Consider the following 14,465-nt stretch of genomic DNA (forward strand, 5'->3'; position numbering starts at 1 on the left):
TGACTATGGTGGAATTGGCCTCTCAGGTTTCTGGTAATTTCATCAGGGCTGCATCATGTTGCTAAGACTTGAGATAACATCTCCTGTGGGTAACCCTTCCTTGCCAGAGCCCTTGTACCTGAACCCAGGCTTCGGGGGGGCTCTAGGGTGCAAAGTGAATTTGGGGGTGTGAGGATCTTTTAGGCAGATGGTGGGCTGGGATCCTGGCACAGTGTCCAGGAACACTAGCATTTGACCCTGGGACCCTGGGCAAAAAAGAAAGGGGCAGGAGCTGGGGGACAACTTGGGAAGGTTATTGTAGATAACAGGGTCTCCTAATATCTCCAACTGGGTTTACTGATAAACCTGAAAGCCTGGGTGCAATGCAAATAGAGACCGTGCAAGGACCTGGAGAATCAGTCTACCTTAACAGGGCGGTCCTAGGCCAGCCTCTTGCAATGCAATCTGCATAACCTGCAGTCCAGGCTGGGTGTGGGGCATGCATAGTTGCCAGCCAGAGCAGGTTCCTCACAGCAGGTCTACAATCAGCACCATGGTCCAGGGTGCTGTAGAGGCTAGTGGGCCCCTCTGGGGCTGGGATGGGGATGGAGATGATGATTGGGATGGGGCTGTACTTGCATTGTTGGCATTGGCTGTGGTGGCTACTACCGCATTAGCTTTTCAGTGGTTTGGTTCCAGGCAGGACCAGGAGGTGACAGGATCAACGTCCACATCTCCAGGGATGCAACCTACTCAAGCAGGAGGACCCAGGATGGCCCTGCACCCAAAGTCGAAGGTCAGTGATGCCAGTAAGGGACAGAGCTCAGGAAGGTGGAAATCAGAGGCTCCTGGACACCTTCAGGGGAAACCTGCTACAGCCAGGGCCCAGGACCCGGAGCCCTCAAGGGGTGGAAGTATGGCCTCCACTGCCAGGCTTCCACTCAAAACACCCGGAGAGGTGGCCAGCAGAGGGGCAACCCCAGGAGCCCTGGGAAATAAAGGAAGGGAGCCTCCTAGGCAAGAAACTGCCCTCATGGGCTACAGCAAAGCAAGAGATACTCCTGCCCCACTCCTGATCCACTTCACCTCTCCGGGTCCTGACAGCAAAGCAGAGACGCAGGTGGAGGCAAGTGGCACACAGAATAAGGGGACAACTTGCCAGGTCCTGGTCCATACCAAGCAACAGGACAAGAGCCCCTGGCACCTGAGTGTCAGGCCTTCTGGTTCACTAGGGAGAGGCCTGGGCAGCTTGAGACGGCGGCCAGGTACCAGCTCAGGAGACAGACCTTGCCGTCCCCGAAAGCCAGACCCCCTCCGCCTGGGCTCTGCAGTGAGTGTGTGGGACACTGTGGATACGGCATGTGCAGCTACTCAGGACACCCTCACCTGCAGTTCCCTAGCAGGTACCTCATTGCTCCACCTGAGCAGGGGGCTCAGGGGACCTCAGGAGATCAGCCCAGCCAGCTTTGCTCACACTTGTCCCCAGGCAGATGACTTCCAGGATGTGCATGGGAGGAGCGGCCTCCAGCTCACTTCAGCTAGCACTGCAGGTCCTGGGGCTAAGGATGGCCAGAGCAGAGAGACTGGGTCCCCCACCCCTAAGGAGAATCGGGAAGTCTTGGCTTGTGAGGAAGCCTGGCACTGGGAGAGTGGGGCAGCCATGTTAACCAGCAACTTCAGGTGCTCTCGAGGTGCACTGCTAGAGGAGTCACCCCTGGAGGCCAGTGAGGTCGACCACGTCATGGACCAGAGCAAGACAGAAAAGCTAGAGGGCCACCTCACTGGAGAAGGGAGAGGAGCCCCTCAAAGCCAGAGTAGTGAACAGATGTCTGGCAGTCCATCAGCTGACCAGAGACTTGTGCTTTCCCTGGAGACAAGGAAGTCTTCCATTGGTGGTCTCAGCTGCACTCCCTCCTGCAACCCTCCAGCCTCTCCTCTGATGCAGGACACTGAGCAGTTTCCATCCTCTATGGCTGCAGCGCATCACCACCCTGTCTTCCTACATGCAGTCCCAACCCCTGCTCCTTTAAACTCTCTGCCCCTGGGTCCTCCTTTGTATCAGGGTCCTCCTGATGGTGCAAATCTAAGAGTAGCACCAGCCCCATTTCCAACACCAATTTTAGCCCCAGGAATTTCAACTTCAGCTTCAGCAGCAATCCTAGCCCCATCGCCAATATCATCCCTAATCTCATGCTCAGGTACATCTTTAACCCCAGCCCAGGCTACGACCCCAGTTAAAGCCCTAACCCCAATCTCAGAACCGATCTTAGGCTCAGATCCAGAACTATTTACATCCCTAACCCCAATCTCAAAAAAAACTCCAGCTGTAGTCCCAGTCTCAACCTCAACCTCAAAACCAACCCTAGACCCAGAACCAGACCCAGTTGTAGTCTTAACCCCAATCTCAAAACCAACCCCAGCCTCAGTCTCAATTACAGTCTTAACCCCAATCTCAACACCAACTCTATCCCCAGCCTCAGTCCCAATTACAGTCTTAACCACAGTCTCAACACCAACCTCATCCCCAACCCAAGCCTCTACCCCAGTGGAATCCCATGCCTCTGCAGTAGCTAGTGGGTCAAGGCCTGTGTCTAGGGAGTCCAACGTAGGCCTCTCCAAGAGCTCCCAAGAAGGGCAGATCTCAACTAACTGGGGAAACCTTATTACCATGGTTCTTAGAAGCCACCCCTTCCCTAAAGAAGAGAGGCCCCAAGGGAGTGCCCCAAAGGAAGTTCCTGCAAGTCCTGCAGGGCTGGGCACATCCACACACCCTGAAGATAGACAGCCAGGCTTCCACTCTGAAGAGGCCATCTGTAGCCTCCAGGACAAGCACTTGGTTACATCATCAAGTTCAGGAGACCTTGTTGAGGCTGCATGTCAACTACAGCCAATGAGCATGGAGACCAAAGAATCTTTTACTTCTGGCTCACCCCTAGACCCAAGAGATGAATCCAAGGAGAAAAGTCTAGACTTACTGCCTCTGACTGCAAAGCCTAGGGCTGCCTCACAGCTTTCGGTACAGGCACAGCCTGGCCCTGTATCATCTACTGCTGTGAGGAAGGATTCTCAGCCCATCCCTCAGCCTCCACAACGGCAAGGGCAACACAGTGTTTATGAAGAAGCTCAGAGCTCTGAGCAGACAGTTACCCAGGAAGTGCCTCAGCAGCCCCAGCAAGTGCCAGGAGAGGAGGCCAACCCTGCAGGCAGCAGGGCAGAGCAGCAGAAAGAAGCCCAAAAGATCGTGATTTTTTTGCAGAAACCTGGGAGTTGGGGGGTGGTGGAGGGGCCTCAGAAGTCCTGCTCACTGGCCTTGCAGCCTACCACAACAATGGGGTTGTGGCCCCAAAGGCTAGATCTAGGCAGCTGCCTGGAGGTTCTGGCCTTTGCCCAGCAACATGGGGAGCTTGATTTGGCCCGGGAGACCTACGCCTTGATCAGTAACAACTTGCTGCATGTGCTAGGTGATCCACATCTCTACAGGCAGCTGAGTGGGGCTGACAGGGAGCGCATCCTGAGCCTGCGTACCTGTCAGGGCCAGACAGTGCTGGGGGTCCTTGTGCTGCCCAGCCTTTACCAGATGAGCCGCTCGGGGATCACAAGGAGCTCTCATGATGAGGAGGCTCCTGCATCTAGGCCTGAGCATTTGTACTCTCACACGTACCTCCATGTGTTCAACCCCCAAGAGAATGTGTGGTGGCCCCTGACTCAGATACCAGAGGAGATACCACTTCGGGGCTGTGGTCTCTGCACCATGTATAATTACCTGTTTCTGGCAGGTGGCATCCGGGGCTCTGGTACCAAGGCTGTCTGTTCCAATAAGGTGTTCTGCTACAACCCTCTGACTAACATTTGGAGCCAGATTCGGCCCATGCAGCAGGCCCGGGCCCAGCTCAAGCTGGTGGCCCTGGATGGACAGCTTTATGCCATTGGTGGTGAGTGTCTCTACAGCATGGAACGCTATGACCCACGCACAGACAGCTGGACCTTGCGAGCGTCCCTCCCTGAAGGCACCTTCCCCGTGGCCCATGAGGCTGTGGCCTGCCGTGGGGATATCTATGTCACAGGAGGTCACCTCTTTTACCGCCTACTCAGATATAGCCCTAAGAAAGACTCATGGGATGAGTGTCCCTATAGTGCCAGCCACCGGCGCTCCAGTGACATGGTGGCACTAGGAGGCTTCCTGTACCGTTTTGATCTGTTGCGGGGTGTAGGTGCTGCAGTGATGCGCTACAACACTGTGACAGGCTCCTGGAGCCATGCTGCTTCCCTACCACTTCCTAACCCTGCTCCCCTCCACTGCACGGTGCTGGGAAACACCATTTACTGTCTCAACCACCAGGTCACAGCTACCTTCACAGTCTCTGAGGGAACTGCCCAGTTCCAGGCCAAGGAGCTGCAGCCCTTTCCCCTGGGGAGTAAGGGGGTACTCTGTCCATTTACTCTGACTCTGCCTCCCAAGACCCAGCTACAGACCACACTCTGAGTGTTGGAAAAGAATCAGGGCTGTAGGGCTGCTCTTCTGGGAAACCTTTGGCCGGCTGTCTGAGTGACCTGGGGCATAGGGAAGAGCCTAGGGCCAGAACTTTCTGTTCCTGTATCCAAAAGCCTTTCCCTCTCTGCTTTGTCTTCTAAGTAAAGGGTTTTATTTATCTATTGAATGAGATTCCACCTGCCTCCCTCACCTTGAAACCCTAGCTTCTTCATTCCTTCTTGGCCTTCCCCACCCCCTGTTGTTTTTGATCCTAGGTCTGACCTGCTTAGGATGCTTAGCTCCATAGTTCCATCACAACTACCTCTCTGTGATTCTTTGGTGCTGGCTGGAAACCCATTTTAGCTTCTTATGTTTTGTCATGATGGAAGAGGAAATACCCTTTCTCTGGGACTTTTGCCATCCTGTGGCCTTTTGGGAGCCAGGCTTGACTCTCTTCCTCCTGGGTCTGACTGGCATTTGAACTCCTTGCCTGTAAAACTGAGAGAGAATGTCAACATGCTGCTCACAATCTCAGTCCAGATTGGGCCGGGACCACTTGGCATCTTGTAGGGCCTCATGCCCTCCAGACTCCAATATCACTTCCTACCAGCTCCCCTTTAACTGAGCCTTGAGTTTTAATCTAGTTATACCCTTTATTAATTGTGTGGACTGGGAAAAGATATTTAACCCTTGTTTGAACACCTGCCATTCAGGAGATTCATGAGGACAGGATCACCAATGGCCATCTGCCATGGTGCCTAGAACAAACAACATGGGAAATGACATGCTTTCTCCTTTTATCCACTGTGAAACCCATTTTAGGCAGGTAGATAAATCTGAATAGTGCTTATTTTTCTGGTCTGTAACCTGGTTTGTCCCAACTAGACCATTTTTTGCTTTTTTTCCCTAGGCTCAGCACAACTGGCACCAGCATGTATTTGACCCACTGAAAGCATATTCATCTCATACTCACCATGCTTTGCTCATCCAATTTGATATGCAATTGGGTCGATCATAGTGTGGGACAGAAATGAGTCCTTGAGTTTGCTTGAAAATAAGTTTATTGTGAAACAAGTTCTGTGCATACAGCTACACATCTGGGCTACTGGTTCCATTCCCCTGGCTTCTGCATACAGGCTGGTGAGAGATGGTGGCTTACTGTTTGTGCTTGGTTTCTGTGAGTAGCTCCTGCCAGTTCTTCTCCATCTCCTCCTTGCAGTTGAGGAAGGCATCCTCCAGCCGGTGCATGGACTCTGCCAGTGTGGGGTTGGTACGCATGACCACCATATCGTAGGCCATCCAGGTTGCCTGTACTGCAACAACCAGACAGGTCCAGTCAGGTGACAGGTGCTGAAGCTCTAGGACACCACCTGTCTCAGCATGTGGGGCTGGACTCTGGGGGGGCACTGATTATTCCAAGGAGAGAAAGATAGTGGGGGTTATAAAACCTCTATGACAATGAAAAGCTGGAAATGGGTCTAATACGGAGGAAAATTAGAGCAAACCATAAGCCCTTACCTGTGTAGGACCTTATGTAATGCATAACTAATGGTTACAGGGTGATCCCTAAGGAATCATAATTTTTTTGGTCTTTTTGAAACAGGGTCTCCCTGTAGCTCCAGCTGGCCTTGAACTCACAGAGATCCACCTGCCTCTGCCTCCCAAGTGCTGGGACTACAGGCGTGCGCCACCACGCCCAGCAGGAATTATAATTTTTACCCAAACTCACACGCTCAGATAAGTTGACCATTCCTAAACCTGTACCTGTAGGTCCTAGAATCATATATTTCCTCATGCTCAGTGACCTGAGACATATGTCCATTTGTATTTGATGCCTCTGTGCTTCCAGTAAGGGTCCTACTCCTTGGAAGGTTTGGTTGCCTTCCTGTTAGGCATCCTTGAACATTCACCACAGCACAAACAAGCTTTCTTGCTCTTTCTCTCTTGGAATAACTTGAGGGCAGCATCCCCTGGGCCACTAGTTGAACACATATCTTATGAAGTTTTGGGTCAAGTGTGAACAGAACCTATTCTGCAGCATCCATTTCTGGTGTGGCTCTACCCACTAGAATTACACAGAACATGGTTAGCCCTTCTGCAAGATAGCTAGGTCTAGCAAACATGTTCCCTTAAAATCCTTTACTGGGCTAAAAATACTAGATATTTTTGGAAACTATATCTTTGAGGAAATTAACCAATGAGACTATAGCAAAATGAGTAGTGATAGATGTACATGTATACCTATATACAAACAACATCATTACATCACAGACTTGAAGTGTTGCAGATAACAACATATGTTTAGGTATGGAAAAATTACTAGAAAAGGTACTTGCAGGTCTCAACAGAGTTCCCACTAGTAGAGAGATTCTTTAATTTTTGGATGCAGGAGTGGCACTTGGAACACTTGTTAGAATGTAGACCACTGGCCCATCCTACAACACACAGAGTTTTTGTCTAGCAGGTTGGGAATAGTGCTTGTAGATCCAGTCCTAACAAGTACTCTAACAATTCTGGGGCATCTGCAGACCACTATTTTCAATCCTCTGAACAGCAGATGACATATAGACCTGGAAGCCAGAGCAGAGTTTGCTTCCCATCTCTCTACTTGCTAGCTATGTGACCTTGAACATGGGTGTAGATTTGCTAATTCAGTATCTCCATCTGTAAAATAGAGAGAATGTATCAGCTTACTGCAAGAGCATATGAACAGCCTGGCACATGTTATGGACTGAATGTTTGCATCCCCATATTTACATGCTGAAATCTGGCCTCAAGTTAATGGTATTAGGTAGTGGACCTCTGGAAGATGTGCAGTAATAGGGTAGAGCCCTCATGCCTGGGGTTTGTGTCCTTATAAGAGACACAGAGCTTGCAATTAGCCATGGCTATTCAAGGACACAATGAGAAGGGGGTGTCTACAAACATGGAAAAGATTTCTCACCAGACACTCAAACTGTTGCCACTTTGGACTTCTCTAGGACCATAAGAAATAAATATTTGTTTTTTTTTAAAGCTACCTTGTTTATGGTGATTTGTTATAGCATCCTCAGATGATTAAGATAGAAGTAGGTACCAACAAGGGCAGTATTGCTACAACACCTGAAAGTGTGGAAGAGGTTTGGAATTGGGTAGTGGGTAGAGGCGGCTAGAGTTTTGAAGTATGTGATAGAAGTACATGATACAATGTTGCCATGAATGGAGCTTTAAAGATAATTCTGGAACTTCTGGCTCAGAAAGCAAAGAAGAATTTAGAAAGAATTCTTCTATCTTCATAGAGAATATACAGAATCATGGACAGAATGTGGATACACAAATGCTGAAGCCATTCTGATGAGATCTCAGAGCAATGAGGAATACATTATCAGAAAGTAGAAGAAAGGTAATCCCTATCATCAAGTGTCAAAGAACTTAGCTTAATTGTGTTTATATTCAATGTCTTGTGGACCATAGTATCGAGAGCAACAGAATTGGATATTTAGAGAATTGTTCAAAAGTAGAAACTCTTACTATAAAATAAATAATTGAGGTACTCAAGGCAAAGAGTTAAAGTAGGAAAGAGTACGTTATCTAACTCTAAGTGGTCAGCCCTAAACATACAAGTACCACTAAATGGACTCAGTAGGATGTGTGTGTGTGTGTAACAATAATAATTAAGAAGAGGATTGAGAGGGAGTTTGGGGTCCATGGGAAGAGTTAGAGGGGGGAAAGGTTAGGGTGGAAATGATGTAAGTATAGTACTCATGTATGAAATTCTCCAAAAATAAAATTAAAAGACAGTCAGATATAGACATAAAATATAATAATTATTATAATAATAATGGGGGCTGGAGAGATGGCTCAGTGGTTAAGAGCACTTGGTGCTTTTGCAGAGGACCTGGGTTTGGTTCCCAGAACCCAAATGGCAGCTAACAACTATTTGTAACTCCGGTCTAGGGGAACCAGTGCACTCTTCTAGCCTCTGCAAGTATTGCATGCATATAGTGCCTAATATACATGCAAGCAAAACAGTCACACATAAAATACAAATAAAATTAATAATAACAGCTGAGCATGGTGGTGCACATCTTTAATTCCAGCACTCAGGAGGCAGAGGTAGGTGGATCTCTGTGAGTTCAAGGCCAGCCTGGTCTACATAGTGAGTTCCAGGACAGCTGGGGCTACAGAAACCAAAAAGACCAATAATAATAATAATAATAATAATAATAATAATAATAATAATAATGAAGTTAATGTCAGGGGATTAAAAACAGCTCATGAAAACGAATCGCATGTAGTATCCCACAGTAAGTCAAAGCAGAGAAGGAAACATTTTCAATTATGACTCAGTATTCAGAAAAGAAAGAAAAACACCTCTGTCAGGGCTGGAGAGATGGCTCAGCGGTTAAGAATAATGACTGCTCTTGCAGAGGATCCAGGTTTGATTCCCAGCACCCACATGGCAGCTAACAACTGTCCATAACTCCAGTTCCAGGGAAATCCAGTGCCCTCTTCTGACCTCCATGGGCTTAGCACAACATGGGTACACGTATATACATGCAGGTATAACACTCATACACATAAAACAAAAATAGGTATATAAAAAATATTTAAAACACCTCTGTCCTAGAGCCGAGTGGTAAAACCCTTCATAGCATATGTGAAACTTTGAGTTTGATACCCAGAATGGAAAAATATAACCTCCCAAATAAAAAAACAGTAACAAAAACTAAACAACAAAATAACTGTATCCTAAGAGAAAAATTTCCAATGGGGCTTCTATATGAAGAGGATTCTGTAGTTGAAAAATGATCTTGATATCCCTGTTTTAAATACAAGGTAGCAGGGCTAGAGAGATGGCTCAGTGGTTAAGAACACTGACTGTTCTTGCAGAAAACCCGGGTTCAAATCCAAGCACCCCCATGGCAGCTAATGACTGTCCATAACTCCAGTTCCAGGGGATCTGACAGCCTCTTCTGTCCTCCATGGGCATTGCACAACATGGGTGCACTTACCTACATTCAGGCAATATGCGCATATACATAAAATAAAAATAATAAGTAAAATATTTTTAAAAAGGACCGGATGTGGTAGCACATGCCTCTAATTCCAGCACTTGGGAGGCAGAGGCAGGTGGATCTCTGTGAGTTCGAGGCCAGCCTGTTCTCCACAGTGAATCCAGGACAGCTGGGGCTACAGGGAGACCCTGTCTCAAAAAGAAAAAAAAATACAAGGTAGCCCTTCATGGCTATAGTTAGGGTTACTGGTAAAGATCAGCTTGCAGCATGACTCAAAGCATTGTAAGGAAAGACAATTCAACAAGATAGCAAGACACTGTATTAGTTGCATAGCCCTCTTGCTATCTGATCCAAGGAAAATGTTTTAGACTATATAATGGGAAGGACTCATCAGAAAATTCTCCAGAATACTTTTTTTTTTTTTTAAAAAAAAAAAAAACAACAACAGGGTCTTGGGGCTGGAGAGATAACTTAGAGGTTAAGAGCACTGGCTACTCTTGCAGAGGACCTGGGTTTGGTTCCCAGCACCCACATGGTGGCTAACAACCATCCTAACTCTAGTTCCAGGGTATCCAACACCCTCTTCTGGCCTCCAAGGCATTGCACAACATGGGTGCACTTATATTTGTGCAGGTAATACACTCATACACATAAAAAAATTAGAAAAAAGGACCTGGGCTCAGTTCCCAATACCCACTTGGTAGCTAACAACTATCCATAACTCCAGTTCCAGGGAATCCAATGCCCTCTTCTGGCCTCTATGGGCACCACACATACATGAAGGCAAAACATTTCACACACATGCAGGCAAAACATTCATACACATAAAATAAAAATTAAAAATTAAAAAAACTTTTAAAAAGAGATAGGGTCTTATGTAGTTCAGGCTGGCTGGCCTCAAACTTGATATGTAGTTTGGGATATAATCTTAAACTTCTGATCCTCCTACCTCTATTTCCCAAGTGCTAGAATTATAAGTGTGTGTTATCACATACAATCTCAGAAATATGTCTTTGAGGTTTTGATCCATTCATTCATTTAATATTTACTGAATGCTACTTTGTGCTGCCATTTGCTAAGGTAGCTCTGGCACTACAGCAGTATGTAGAATGGACACATCTGTGCTCCTGAAGTGTCCATGATAGCTGCAGTGGGAAGAGACAGATAGTTAACATATAAGACTATGAAAGATACTGAGAAGGAAATAAGCAGTATGTTTGTCAGTGAAATGACAGGCAAAGTTACGGCCAGTCCCATGTTGAAACTACACAGAAAAACCTCCTACTAAGACTGTAGTTCAGTGGCAAAGAGTATTTGCCTAGTGTTCCCAAGGCCCTATCTCTACCACCACCAAAAGAAAGACAGAAAAGGGAGGAAGAAAGGAAGGAAGAGAGGGAAGGAAGGAGGAAGGGAGGGATGGAGGAAGGCATGGAAGAAAAGGGAAACAATGCCTTCTGTCAACAACTACATGAGTTTGGAAGCAGATTTTTCAGACCCCAGTTAAGTATTCAGAGACTAGACATGGTTGGTGTCATGGTTGCAATCTTATGAGAAACACAGAGCCACCAGCTATACCACATCCAGACTTAATGACCTTCCAAAATAGTGTCATAATGAATGTTTTCAGTTTTCAGCTTCTTGGATTGGGTTAATTGGTTATGCAGCAATAGATAATAGATACTGATTTGGGCGCTGCGAATATGATGCCTCTTAAACCTCTAAACTGTGGAGGCTGTTTTGGAATCGGGAGTGGGTGGCAACGCTATGATGATTTTGAAGATAGCATTAGCAAAAGTTCCAGTGCCTTGAATTTCTATTCACATAATTTTAAGCTGATTGCCAGTAAAATCTTAAAGAGAAGTAAGGAAAATTTTATTGGCAGCTGAGGAGGGGGAACCAACCTTATGTAGATTAGGCAACATTGTCACAAGAAATAATTTAAAAGGTAGGAAATGTACCTATTTATTAGTTATATTTATTTATTAGGATTTGCCTTCATTTTTCTTTTTCTTTTTTTGTGGGGGAGGTGGAGTTGGTGCTGGGGAGTGAATATAGGGTTAAACACATGGTAAGCACACATTGTATCACTGAGTTACAGTCTCAACCCCAGTGTACATGTTTAATATTTTTTGTTTTCCAATGCCTTGTGAATCTCACACCCTTCTTCATGGATCATATGCCTTTTACTTGTTCCCTAATTTCAGGATGCATAATCGAAACAGTGTCATGACTGGCTTAGGCTGTCAACTTGACATACCTGAGAAGAGGGTGCCTCAACTGAGGAATTTCCTCTATTGGCCTGGCCTGTGGGCATGTCTGTGAGGCATTTTCTAGATTGTTGAATGATATAGAAGGGCTCAGCCCACTGTGAGTGGTGCTACCTTTGGGTAGGTGGTCCTGGGTTGTATAAGAAAGCAGGCTGAGTACAGAGAAGCAAGCTAGTAAGCAGCATTTCTCTGTAGTTTCTCCTTCAATTTCTGCCTCCAGGTTCCTGCTTTGAGTTTCTGTCCTGACTTCCCTCAATGTGACCTTGGAGTTTTAAGATGAAATTAAACTCTTTCCTTCCCAAGTTGGTTTTGGTCAGTGTTTTGGCACAGCAACAGAAAAATCAAGTAATACAGTTAATGACTGGGATAATCCCTATATTGGTTCCCTGATCCATGGAGTGATGGAGTGAGGTCTGTCATGGTGAGAAAGGAAATGAAAGACTATCTTTTAAAAAAATGATCTCTCAGGGCTGGAGAGATGGCTCAGCGGTTAAGAGCACTGACTGCTCTTGCAGAGGACTTGGGTTCGATTTCAGCACCCACATGGTGGCTAACAGCTGTCCATATCTCTGGTTCTGGGGGAATCTGACACCTTCTTCTGACCTCCACAGGCATTGCACAACATGGGTGCTTTTACACACATGCAGGCAATACACTCACATACATAAAAATAATAATCATAAAAAAGATCTCTCCATCTGGGTACAAATGCTTGACTGGATAGGACTTAGCAAGTACGATATAATACATGCGGTCTGGTGGAAGTTTAGGGGAGCATGGATGGGAAGGGGTTCTAGATTCGATTAAGAACTGTTGTATGAAATGCATATAAGCTCAATAAAAAAACATTAAAAATGATCTCTTGGGGCTAGAAAGATGGCTTAGCAATAAGAGTGCTTACTGCTCTTGCAAGAGGACTGGAGTCTGGTCCCCAGCTCCCATGGTTGGCAGCTCACAGCTGCCTGTAAACTCTCCTGCATTCCATGGGCACCTACACTCACATATGCCCATACCCACACACAGATAAACACATAATTAAAGCAAATCTTTAAAATAATAAAAATACTTAAAAATGATCCCTCTTGCTTCCATCCATTGGGCCATCATTCTGTTTTTACACAGAGTGCTATAGTTTGGACTATGTCTCCCAAAGGTCCATGTAGCGCCTCCCTTTTCTGTTGGTTTTTGGCATCATGTGCTATCTCACCACAAGCCCAAGACAATGAGGGTCAATTAATCATGAAAACTCTAGAACTCTGATCCAAAATAAACCTTTTTCTCTTACAAGTTGCTTTATCTCAACTATTTGTTATAATGACTATTTGTTAGAGACAGAATAACGCCCCCTAATGTCAACAGTAGTTAATTCTGGAAGACCGGATGGTTTGATGATTTTAAAGTTTACATTGAATCTGACTTTGCTTAAATTTTAAAAAAATGAACATGCAACATTTCTTTTAAAGTTATTTAGTAATTATAATTAATAATCTATTTTGAAATGTTAATGCCTGACAGTTCCAACCATATAGAGTGACATGGTAATAAATTAGGAAGTGTTGATAAAATAATTTGAAAGCAACTATGAAATATTCAAATAGACACAATATTAAAACAGCAAAAACCCAAGAAAAAACTAAATGTTATCAAAAATAGATTAGCTATTAAGGTCTCTGAAATATGTGATACTATACACATAACTTCAAAATATAGAAAAGGAAGACTCTGGTTGTTTTTAGCCTAAATACCTTAGTATAGGTATTTAAATTCTCTAAGCTCTAGTTTCTGCATCTATAAATTGGGGATAATAATTTAATGGTGTCTATCCCCCTAAATTTTCTATAAGAATTAGATAACATGTGTAGAGCATAGGGAAAAGAGATCAACATGATGTAAACACAAGCTACTATTACTATCACTAACAATATAGAAGAGTACAAAATACCCAAGGCTGTGTAGTCTTCTTGAATTCTAGTATTTAGGAAATAAAGTAGAAAATATCCACTTATAAAAGGAACAAAATCACTAAAGTAAGCGTATTGAAAAATATGTAGAAAGTCCTGTACTCTTCTTTCTCCAATTGCTTGTTATTGGTGTATAAAAAGGCTACTGATTTTTGTAGATTGATTTTATAACCTGATACTATACTGAAAGTATTAATCAGTTCTAGGCATTTCCTGGTGGAACTTTTGGGATCTCTTAGGTATAGTGTCATATCATCTGCAAAAAGGGGTAGTTTTACCTCTTCTTTTCCAATTGGTACTCCTTTAATTTCCTTCTCCTGTCTCATTGCTCTCGCAAGAGTTTCAAGCACTGTGTTGAAAAGGAGTGGGGATAGTGGACAACCTTATCTGGTTCCTGATTTTAATGGGAATGCTTCCAGTTTTTCTCCATTTAGAGTGATGTTGGCTGTGGGTTTGTTGTATATGGCTTTAGTTATGTTGAGGTATGTTCCCTCCAGTCCAATTCCCTCTAGGAATTTGAACATAAAACATGTTGAATTTTGTCAAAGGTTTTCTCTGCATCTATTGAGATGACAATGTGGTTTTGTCTTTGAGTCCATTTATATGATTAATGACATTTATTGACTTATGTATATTGAACCATCCCTGCATCTCTGGAATAAAGCCCACTTGATCGTGGTGAATGATCTTTTTGATGTACATCTGTATGTGGTTTGTAAGTATTTTGTTGAGAATTTTTGCATCTATGTTAATTAAGGGTATGGTTCTATAGTAAATGCTCCCATTCACA

General features: G+C 45.0%; 2 protein-coding genes across 3 annotated transcripts in view; one reads left to right on the forward strand and one right to left on the reverse strand.

Moving 5' to 3' along the window:
* The first annotated feature begins 532 nt into the window (after positions 1-532).
* On the forward strand, positions 533-4,462 carry Klhdc7b (kelch domain containing 7B). Its single transcript, XM_008834780.2, has 2 exons — positions 533-2,177; positions 2,256-4,462. The coding sequence occupies exons 1-2, from the start codon at positions 533-535 to the stop codon at positions 4,460-4,462; spliced, it is 3,852 nt and encodes a 1,283-aa protein (XP_008833002.2).
* A 917-nt stretch (positions 4,463-5,379) lies between these two features.
* The window catches only part of Syce3 (synaptonemal complex central element protein 3), a 32,261-nt gene continuing 23,175 nt past the window's right edge, over positions 5,380-14,465 (reverse strand). Inside the window, exon 3 of one of the 2 annotated variants that reach the window (XM_029564359.1) lies at positions 5,380-5,856. In XM_029564359.1, coding sequence (XP_029420219.1) covers positions 5,606-5,856 — 251 coding nt within the window. In that variant the 3' untranslated portion in view covers positions 5,380-5,605. The remainder of the gene's footprint in view (positions 5,857-14,465) is intronic. The other variant, XM_008834781.2, reaches the window with a different exon arrangement.

This window comes from Nannospalax galili, unplaced genomic scaffold (assembly GCF_000622305.1).
Source record: "Nannospalax galili isolate Female #2095 unplaced genomic scaffold, S.galili_v1.0 scaffold237, whole genome shotgun sequence".
NCBI lineage: Eukaryota > Metazoa > Chordata > Mammalia > Rodentia > Spalacidae > Nannospalax > Nannospalax galili.